This window comes from Aedes aegypti, chromosome 3, assembly GCF_002204515.2.
Source record: "Aedes aegypti strain LVP_AGWG chromosome 3, AaegL5.0 Primary Assembly, whole genome shotgun sequence".
NCBI classification, from domain to species: domain Eukaryota; kingdom Metazoa; phylum Arthropoda; class Insecta; order Diptera; family Culicidae; genus Aedes; species Aedes aegypti.
This window is the reverse complement of record NC_035109.1, coordinates 110039627-110050847: the sequence shown is the minus strand read 5'-3', so window position 1 is coordinate 110050847 and position 11221 is coordinate 110039627. Positions and strand designations below refer to the sequence as shown.

General features: G+C 43.3%; 1 protein-coding gene across 1 annotated transcript; it reads right to left on the bottom strand.

Moving 5' to 3' along the window:
• Positions 1-8478: 8478 nt before the first annotated feature.
• Positions 8479-11155, bottom strand: LOC5564879 (RAB6A-GEF complex partner protein 2). The gene is made up of 3 exons (XM_001649160.2): positions 10916-11155; positions 10621-10853; positions 8479-9406 (listed from the first exon to the last, which is right to left on the bottom strand). The coding sequence occupies exons 1-3, from the start codon at positions 11041-11043 to the stop codon at positions 8547-8549; spliced, it is 1221 nt and encodes a 406-aa protein (XP_001649210.1). The 5' UTR covers positions 11044-11155; the 3' UTR covers positions 8479-8546.
• Between the last annotated feature and the right edge of the window lie 66 nt (positions 11156-11221).

Below are 11221 nucleotides of genomic sequence, written 5' to 3'. Positions count from 1 at the left end.
GCTCTCACATCCAAAAATGCACGATTTGCAAGCAGAGCAAACCATCAAATCGCGCACAACACCCCGAAATGGGTAGACAAAGAATAACCACCAAACCGTTTCAACTAATTGCCTTGGATTTCATCCAATCCTTGCCTCGAAGCAAGACCGGCAACGCACACCTACTAGTCATAATGGATATATTTTCAAAATTCTGTCTTCTATTTCCGCTACGCAAAATATCAGCTCCACAAGTCTGCCAGATATTAGAACAAAACTGGTTCAGACGATACTCCACTCCGGAATACCTAATCAGTGATAACGCTACTACCTTCTTGTCCAAGGACTTTAAAGCACTTCTCGACAAATATGGTATCAAGCACTGGAGAAATTCGCGACATCATAGTCAGTCGAATCCAGTCGAACGACTTAACCGAACGATAAACGCGTGCATCCGTACGTACGTTCGTACAGATCAGAAAATGTGGGATTCGAGGGTTTCTGAAATCGAATTCGCTCTTAATAGTACACCACACGGTTCCACAGGCTTCAGTCCTTATAGAATTCTTTTCGGTCACGAAATTATAGGAAAAGGGGATGAGCATAGAATGGACAGGGATGTGGATGAGGTCTCGGATGAGGAAAGGGTAGGCAGGAAATTAGAAATCGATCGTTTAATCCACAATATCGTTTACAAAAATCTTCGAAAAAACTACGAAAAGAACGCGAACATCTACAATCTCAGGAATAAGGCTTCAACGCAATCGTACGCGGTTGGACAGAAGGTCCTGAAACGGAATTTCCAACAATCGTCCGCGATCGACTTCTACAACGCGAAACTCGGTCCGATGTACCTCCCATGCACGGTAATGGCTCGCATAGGAACGTCGTCCTACGAGCTGGCGAACGAACAAGGCAAATCCCTGGGAATTTTCTCAGCTGCCGACATCAAGCCCGATGATTCCTAAAACGAAAGAAAATTTCAAAAAAAAAAACGTTGTCCGATTCAATTTAAACGAATACTTATCGTTTCGATTCCCGAAAACAGCTGCGCAGCATAAAGTTATGTTGACCCGTCGCGACGTTCGCAATTCGGTGCACCTTGCGAATGTAAACAAACATAATTAGGTCAAACAACCACGAAATTTAGTCAGCTCACGTTCTTGCTCAATAACTTACCTCTCCATAGTGTATACAGCTTCGTCAATAAACTTGGAAGGCAGTATCCAACACCGATCAATGTAAATAACACCGGCCAAGGAAAACGGAACTGCCGAGACTAGCGCGCGTAGGTCCACCTCCAAGATAAACGATGAAACTGCCAGCATTCTTTCACGATTCAATTTCACCTACAGATTAGATTTAATCACTTAACTATTCCGAATTATGTTTCACTTTAAGTTTCTGTTTACTTTATGTTGCTGATGTTGTAAATGATGAGTTTGACAGTTGTAATGTACGTGTGTTGGTAAATGACCTCTCACTTTCTTCCATTCAGTGGAAAGAGTAACTCAGAGGCTCAGCAGTGTAGCCAGATTAATTTCCTCACAATTCGATTATTTATTCACGATAAATATTTCGAAATTGAAAACGGAAAAGACGTGTAATCTCTGTAGTGTCCCCAATACCAACTTCTAAAATGAATTTCATCCATTTTAAGAAGAGGGAGTGTGGGGTAATGTAACCGTTGGTCCCATAATGTATGCTTGTAGCTCCACCACAAGTATGCTTTCCTTTTCCTAATTTGTCCTTTATGAGTTCTTACCAAAAGTACCATTCGACCCTGTCCTAATTAAAAGAACTCAAACACTCATGTTGTCTGACAGTCACTCACCTGCCCAATTTAGTTCATTTGCAGCGGTTTGAATCTTAAACTTGTATGCAAGACACAATGTATAACGGCACGAAAGGTAACCCACGGAGGGCAATTTAACAAATGTTCGGCAAACTTCGTGCCCATTTCTCACATATTTAACGTTTCTGAGCTTGGCCTAAATCTAATTCTGCTTTTCTGTCCGTGACCTTTCAAGGAGTCAGAAGTGCGCGACGTGTCCTTAAAATTTAAAGATAAAACTTAAAAGCAAAAAACTAAAAGTAGTTAAAATCGCCTTAAATCTAGTATCACCAGTTATTAGTACGTTGTAAACCTATTGTAAAAACCAAAAAAGAATAGGAAACAATCGTGTGCCAACAACCATTATAAAAAGGTCCGTCCAGCGGGCCTTTTTGGTTTCTCTGTTCAAGTGACTTATCCAGGACGATTGCTGGTAAGCCCATATTTTCCCCAGAGCCACCTGTGCGACATCCGAGGACTGAAGGATCGGGAAACGCCAAGAAATCTCGATTTACGACAAACGGACAGAAATTGTATCCCAGCCTTGGAAGACGACAAAGCTCTACATAAGGGAACCGTGTCCTGTTCAGGACGAATTAGCCACCGCCATTGTTGAACCACCATTTGTCACCATCGTCCAGCCGCCACCACCATTGCCATCTGCCACTTCCACCGCATGTCAACCCGCCGCCACCTTTATAAACCACTGCAAAAAGTGTTAAACCGCAAGTACCGCTAGCTAGAGTTAAGAGAGTGACGTCACTTCAATATTAAGCCAATGTTAGGAATAAAATCAGGCATGTTGTTAAAATTTGAATCAGTGGCATAGTTCTTTCCTAGTTATCCCTGATTTGGGTAATTTGCACCTCTTTTGGTTAGTTTCGGCTTTTCGTGTACATTAATAAGTCCCCCAGGCCTCGCCTTGATTGGACCGTTCTGAAGGGCAGATAGTGTGGTTTTTGAGCAACCCTTCCGTGAGAAGTCTGTGGTTCATCTTTCCAGCGTAACATCGTTTTTTATTTCTCCCAGCGATCCCACTCGGTGAACATAATTGTGGTAGTGTGAGTGTAACCGACTGACAGCATAAGCGACCCTGTTAACATAATTACCGTAAATGGTAGTAATATTATCCTAGCCTAGCATAAGTGCATCTAGGCGAAATTCCTCCACTGAGCAGCGTGTAGGCTACAACCCTGAAGTACGCCACAGCGGAAAATGCGGCCTCACTTGCATCAACGAAGACATGCAATTGTAGTCGCTCGTACATTTTATCAGTTGCTGCTTTAAAATAGCATCGAGGGATCCGCAGGTCTCCGATCTTGGGAAACAGGCTGGTCCACCTTATCCAACGCTCGAAAATTTCGTCTGGCACCGTCTCGTCCCACTGTAAACCAGTTCGCCAAACATCCTGAAGAAGTATTTTACCGTGGACTATGAAAACGCCTAGAAGACCCAGGGGATCATAAATCCCCATTAAGCATCTTAACATTTGTCGCTTTGTGGGCCGTTTTCCGCTGTCTATAACTTGTTGAACCTCTTCTTTCAGCTTCATTGAAAATCTGAGCTCGTCATCAGCAATCTGCCATAGCATGCCCAGAACCCGATCACTACTATAGTTTATGTTCCAACATAGATTTTTACTGGCCCTAGGGTCCACCTCATTGAGCCCACGCAGGACTACGGCACTTTTCGACAGCCAGTTCCTGAGTTGAAACCCTCCGCTTTGGTGTATTGATCGGATTTCGCTTGACACCCGTTCAGCCTCCTCTTCATTTACAAAACTATCAAGGTAATCATCCACGTAGTGGTTTTCCAGGATTCCTTCGACAGCTCGCGGAAAAAGCTCGGAAAATTCTTCGGCTTTTTTGTTTTTCACATATTGAGCCGATGCAGGTGAACACGTGGATCCAAAGGTTGCCACATCCATTAGATAGGTTTCTATCGGTTTCATCGGATCGCTACGGAATAGGAAACGTTGAGAATGTCGATCGGACTCACGGATCCGTAGCTGGTGGAACATTTCTCTAATGTCTGCAGATACGCCCACCTTGAACTGACGAAAACGTGATAGAACTGCAGGAAGCGAAGTTAGTTGGTCCGGACCCTTGAGCAGCATGGAGTTCAAGGATATTCCATCCACTTTAGCAGCTGCGTCCCATATGAGCCGCACTTTGCCCGGTTTCCGTGGATTCGTTACTACGCCCAACGGCAGATACCACACGCGCTTCGGATCTGCTTGCGCTAACTCTTCCCGTGTCGCTCGATGTGCATATTCTTTCAGCTGATACTCTGATATTTGGTTCTTCAGATTAGCCGCCAACTCTGGATCTCGTACCATCTTGCGTTCTAAGCACTCCAGCTTTTTTACCGCCATGATGTAACTGTCCGGAAATTCGATGACGTCGTACTTCCACAGTAGACCCGTTTCAAACCGCTCGCCAATGCGAACAGTCGTCTGTTCCAGGATTCTCCTAGCCCGCTTATCCTCTTCCGATTCCAGCACAACTGGTGGCTTCACTCCTGCATCTTCTATTGCGAAGTATTCTTTTACTGCGTTATGCAGCTCCTGGTCACTTGAGCATTCGCAGGCGTGGTAGTTCAGCGAATGTGATGCCTTCTTACCATGACCGCCAAATATGCACCATCCTAGTCTAGTTTTTACTGCAATAGGTTCATCTTTCTTGCCTTCTCTCACTTGGAGTGGGACAGTGAGACTTGCGTTGTTGACGCCTATCAACAGACGAGGTACTGCTTTGGTATAACTGACTACCGACAAACCTTTGAGATAACGGTAGCGTTGCGACAGTTCACCGTAGTCTAGACTTTGTTCTGGTAAAGTGAGTTCTTCCACGGTACGGACGTCGTTCAGAGAGAATTCTTGCTGGCTGCTCGCTCCCTTGATCAGTATCCGTACGTGCTTTGAATCCGATTCAACTCTGGTGACGTTCCCTGTCCATTTTAGACATAACGGCTTCCTCCATCCATCAACTCCCAATTGCTCCACCAAACTGTTCTCGATGAGCGAAAGGTCTGAACCGTCGTCCAAGAAGGCGAATGTTTCGACAGTTGCTTGAGGCCCAAATATAATGACCGGTACAATGCAGAACAGAAGCACCGGCTTGTACTGTCGGTGAATGTGATTCTGCACGGTTGACAATTGTTGCGACGACCGTGCACCAGAAGCGGATCTATTCGAATGCAACAACGGATGATGTCGGTATTGGCAACCTTCGAAGACGCACTGCGTTGCATTCCTGCAACTTCTTCTACCATGCGCGTTTAAGCAACTCCGGCACAGTCCATTGTTCTGCGCAAACTTCCAACGGTTGTCGACAGGATATGACTTGAAGATGGAACATTCTGCTACTCGGTGACCTACCTTCTTGCAGCAAACACACACTCGCTCCTTTTCTCGTACTGGCTCACGGACGGGATCTGTTTCACTGGTGTGGGCGTTAATTGCCGCTTTCTGCTTCAATTGCCGTGATAACTCCAAGCATGAAATCACCGAACACCTGGAGATTGACCACCGGGTGCTGCTGCATATAATCCGCCCACTGCATTTTGGTATGTGCAGGCAGTTTCTCCACTAGCTCCATCAACAACGTTGGGTTGGAAAGATGTTCACGCTGACCAGCAGCCTCCAGATGATCGCACAAGCTACGTACTGCCATGCCAAAGTCGATGATGGTCTCCAACTTCTCTGCTTTCGGTGCTGAAACACTGCGCACTTTCTGTAGTAAGGCGTTGATTAACAATTCAGGTCTACCGTACAGCAAACGAAGAGTATCAATCACTTGGGGCACTGAATCGGGAAGTAATAACCGGCTTTTGACTGATTCATACGCGGGGCCTTTCAAACAGCGTTGAAGTCGCGCTAAATTTTCAGCACTGTTGTAGCCACATGCTAGCGAACTGTTCATAAAGCTGCTGATGAATATAGGCCAATCAGCAGGATCGCCAGAAAACGGCGGTAAATCGCGTGACATAACTTGACGCGCGGCTAACTGCGAGGGGGAGGGAGTAAACTGATCAATAATCGGTAGTCCCGACGGTGGGGGAAATATTCCGAAAGATGTAACCGGATTTGGTTGAGGCAAAGAGCCAACATTCTGTAGTCCCGGAACTGAAGGGACTGGTCCAGAATACAAGGTTGGATTTGCATGTGGCGAAGGGCCAACATTCGATAGTCCCACTGCTGGAAAGGCTGATATGGAACTCTGATTCGGATTTACCGGTGGCGCAATGCCAACACTCGTTTCTGGTAGTGAAAGAGTATTCGTTCCAAATGGAAGCATGTTTGTATGGAAAGAGGAAGCCGTAGCTGATGGTGCCAGACTTTCGAATTGTTTTACAATTTGTTGGAGGGAGTTATCATATTTTGATGATTGGGGTGGAATGATAAAAGGATCACGAAGTGGCTTACCTTGTTGTGCTACGGGGTGTTCTTGGGAATGGGATTTACCTACAGCGTTGGCTAAATGTTGTTGGTTCGGAATAGCCTTAGAGATTGCGCCGGTGTACTGCTGTTGATCTCTCTTTGCGTGGTTGAACTTCGGAAGACTACATGCCTTCACCGTCGAACTCAACGGAGGCTTATGCTCACTGTATCCCTGAGTCAAGCCTACCGAAACTAGCTTGCATGTGTGAACATCTGATTGCTGTGTTTGGTTCGGATCCGCTGGAGGTACCGCTGAAACGTTGGATTTTGATGGAACCTGTTGCATCGAACTGCCGTCTCTCGAGTCGTTTAGTGATGCCTGAGGAACTGCTGCAAGGTTCACCGATTGGTTCACCGGCGGTAGACCCTGCGCGCCTTCAGACTGCTCAGCACATTTCTGCTGCCACTGTTTCACCCTGTCCAAACTCGTTCGCCGACTGATCCTGCTTCTGTTGCTACCGGTCTCATCCATCTCGTTCAGCTCCTCCTGGAGAAGCTTGTATTTTTCGGCCAGATGACGTTGCTCCATCGCTTGTTGTTCTTATAGCTGCTGCTTTTTCAAAGCCAAACGTGCCGCTTTAACGCTAGATGTTGTCGTTCGCGAAGAAACACTCAACGGTAAACAGTGACTGCAGGTCCACGATCGATCTGCTACCGATGCTGTCACTTCTGCACACGTCATATGCCACCATCCATTACATTGATCGCATTGAACGCAATCATCGATCGTCTCCGGACGATCACAACACTCGCAGCTAGTGGTTTGTTCATTGGCCGGTGTTGCTGGGTTTGAGGTGTTGGCTGAATGATCCGGGTTCGACATAACGATAATTCTTAAAGATTTGTTCAGAGAACAAAGGGACTCTTGCCGATTTCTAATAGCAGCTCACAAAACTCCAGGAATTTGGGTGTGACGACAGCTTTAAGCTGAAATTTTATTTCTTATTAGGTTTAGGTTTTGCAACAAATTGTCATACTCACAATTATCGGTCTTGGAGCCTAATATATGTGTTTTCAATGTTCGTTTCCCTCGTGTTCACGGTACAATCTGTATTTAGCTTTAGGTTAGAAATTGTTTCCTTTTAGATTAAGTACAACTTACTGTGATAGCAAACTAACTGTGATAATCTCTAACTGTGATACACTTAGGATAAGTTAATTTAAGTTCAAATATAGATATGACATTTAGTTCAAACTAAAAGTATTTAGAGAAATTCAATAAAATATAACAAATTCAATACCGTCGTGCGGGGTGACATTGGTCCATAAGGGTGACTTTGGGCCAAGATTTTTACAGCAAACTAAAACCCGAATATTAAAAACAATGTAGCATGTTGCAAGAATACGTTATAAATAGCCACTGAATGGTCATGGGTTGGTTTTTTGACACCCACATTAGCCATGAGATGCATCGAAAAGGGCGGTCAAAGTCACCCCCTAGGCCCAATGTCACCCCGCATGGCGGTATCTCAAGACTCACGCACTATTCAATAAAGCCTTCTTTGTCTACAGAATGGACGGAATGATAATGATAGACATTCGCAGACCACTGACGTCTCTGACTACCTTTCATCTCCTGTAGCGGTTCAGTCACGGTCACACTGCAGGACAGTGCTGGCAGCAACAATAATTTTAAACATTACATTCATTTCTTATATTTAGGTGTTCTGTGTTATTTGACAACACTATCATCCTAATTTGGTAAAACAAATTAAAGTTTTTTAAATTTTACGACCAAACCTTCATGCCAAACACTGTCGAATGCTTTTTCTATGTCTAGAAGAGCAAGACCAATAGAATAACCGTCAGATTTGTTGGAACGTAAATTTTGAGCCATTGAATTATATAAGTGCATGGTGTTCTAGAAGTATCGCGTTGAGGATCTACCGTAACCGATATCGGGAGACCATGTTCCCGCAATGATCACAATAGTGTTTAATCAGGAACAGATTATATATTCCGTCAGAAAGATCAATGCTACATCCTTTTTTTATTTTTAGTGAGGTTTCTTGCGTTTCTCCTATAATTTCCATGTTGAAATACCCTAGGAACCTTAACACTGTTGGACCTCACAATAAAAAAAAATTAAACTCCAATGTAACTTTTACTGTAAGGCTATGGCATTTTGACATTCTGCTTCTAATCCTCTCTCCGAGGCGAGACTTCTACATAACTGAATAAAATTCTCGAAGAATACATATTACATACAAAACATCTTTCTCCGTATATTGTTAATATTTTTAATTTATTAAGATCAACGTAACATACAATTCGATTATTTTACTTCAGAAACTATTTAATGTTCAACGTAAATGTTCCGCTGGCTTGCGGAATCTGCACTGGAGCCGTGGGATACAGCGTAACCGGCAGGTTCCATATCATAGTTTCGATGGAAATATCCGTTGGCGCTTGCCACTCCAGAGTTTCCTTGTCGACTTCCATGTTCAGCTCGTCGTTGGTGCTGGTAACGAACTGAAAATGCAGACGCCACCTCACATCCACCAGGTCCGTCTCGAAAGTCGGGGTAACGTGCAGCGGAATGGGCAATATCATTTGCGTTTGCAGCAGTCCCAGGCATACCTCGTGGTGCTTCGTATAGTTCGTAATGCGCCCAACCGAGAGGGAAGCATTGTCCTTCTCTTGACCCGGAGCGGCGGACTGCTCTGGTGCCTTTGTAGTTTTCGTTTTGATGATTTCCTCGCATTGCAAAGTAACCGATAATTGCGCACATTTCACGGTTCCACAGCTAAAGTCCAACGTTCCGACAATGTCTTCCCCGAGTTTGTAGATTGGTTTAAACAAACAGAACCGACCCACCTTACCTCTTTTATTCGAAATCAAATAGAAGTTGGGTCTCCTCCGCGCGGTGATGTTCTGAAGATAGTGCAATGCGTATTCTATCTTCGAGGGAGCTTTTTTCTTTTCGATAAAAGGATTATTTGGCGCCAGGTCCTCATTGGATTCATCGTTTAAGGTTATCGTCTCGTCGCTACAATTGATCGGTGGCAGGGGAAGCACTCGAATCGGGATGTGCAAAGCTTGTACAGTGGTCCCAACACGTTGTGTGGCCACCGTTATTTTATAGTAATACTTTACCATAACTCCACGATACGTTGGGGGGGTATTCATGGATAATGTTTCGCGGAACATAACTGAAACGACAGAGTTATATCATCAGTTGGTCAGTGCAACAAGCTAACGCGTACATGGAACCTCCACATTATCGTACTTGGATACATATATGTACTATTTTTCTTCACGGAGTTTTAGTTTATGGTTCAGGATTTTTTAAAGATTTCAAACAGAAATTTGTCTAAGGATACCATCAGAAATTACTCCAGAGACTCCACTCAAGATTCCTTTAGTAAGTCTTCCATTTTTTTGCGAAATGTCTCAAAGTACTGCTAGAATTTATCTTAAGAATTTTGAAGATTTTTACAATTTGTTAGCAATCTTTACAGATATCTTTGTAAAAGTTCCTGACGAACTCTTCAAAGGAACTTGCTAATTCCTGAGGAAGTCATGGTTATGGTCAGGAACCTAATGATGAATCCTGGTCGAAATAATTGAGGAATTCCTGGTAGAGCTCTTAATATTTTTCTTGAAATAACACCTAGAGGAATTTTGAAGCAATTTCTGAAAGAAACTGTTGGCGAATTCGTAATTGGAGTTGAGGAGTTGTTGTAAGGTTTCCGGGAAAAATTTCTAGCCGATTTTTTTTTTTCAAAAACTCTAGACATAAGCTTGAGAATTTTCTTGAAACAACTTGACGGAAATAATGACATTAGAGACCAATAGCTAGAAGATTTTCTTGCAAGAACTAGAGAATTCTTTGAAAGATCTGCTAGAATAACTGGTGGAAGTCCTGGAATAGTATCTGGGAAAAAATAAGAGTAATTCCTGTGGAAACTAGTGTAGGTACTTGCATTGGGTTCCTCAAAGAAACTTTTGAATATTAAAAAAAAATCTGGAGAAGTTTCTGAACGATTTCCTAGACGCGTTTATGAGAAATCCCTAGAGGAATTTCAAAGTATTCCAGGATATATCTCACCAGAAAAATTCTTGATACTCGGAATCTGATACAAAATTCGATAAAAAGTAAAAAAAAGACTTTAGAGACCATTTTGCTCAAAAAAGAAAAGATCTTCCAATAAAATAGACTTTTTAGAGACTTGCTTAAAATATAGACCAAGTCTCGAAAAAAGACCTTCTACCAGCCCTGCAAACACGATTTTTTCAAGTTTCCACCGATAGAATATTTTAGGCCAAGAGTTTCCATAAAATAAAACCCTGTGAAAAAAAAAATATAGGTTTATACAAGTTCGATAATGATGTGGTTCCTTGTATGTATGAAACCACCACTTACATTGTCTGGATTCCCCCGGAGACAACCGCAGATCGCAAAACAGAATCTTGGGATCCGTGGACTTGAGCACTTCCCCTTTTAGCTGGTTGCTAGCATTCAGCGATGTGGAACCGATGACATTCTTGCTCATGGCACTCGACGCTTCCGTTCCGGAGCCTCCACGATCCTGGACTGTAGAATTGCAATAACAATGGATCTGTACGGTGGCCCATGCCAAATTTTCCAGGATATCACTGAAACAAGTAGACATGATTAGATTATTGCTCAATCTTGATAATCTATTATGGTCACTTACCTGTTACTCTGGCTAATTCTATGCTCGGGTAGCGAAGGATTGGTGAACGTTATCAAACATTCCACGGTTTCTCCGCACAGGAAAACTGCACTTTGATCACGTATCAACCGGGCAGTAATTTCTATCATTATTTACCGGTGCATTCAAAAGAAAATTAAATTTGAAGAAATCTACTAAAATTACATATTTTTAGCTAGGAAGTATGAAAACAGTGTTTTGTTATGATGACGCGTCGATTCAATGATTATTACTGATTGAAACATGTCATCATCAAGCTCTGATGATATCACTGATGACTACCTACAC

Coding starts and splice junctions, on each gene's coding strand:
- LOC5564879 (XM_001649160.2), bottom strand. CDS start 11,043: ATGATAGAAATTACTGCCCGGTTGATACGTGATCAAAGTGCAGTTTTC. Junction 10,854..10,915: donor AGAATTAGCCAGAGTAACAG/GTAAGTGACCAT, acceptor TACTTGTTTCAG/TGATATCCTGGAAAATTTGG. Junction 9,407..10,620: donor TCCGGGGGAATCCAGACAAT/GTAAGTGGTGGT, acceptor CTGTCGTTTCAG/TTATGTTCCGCGAAACATTA.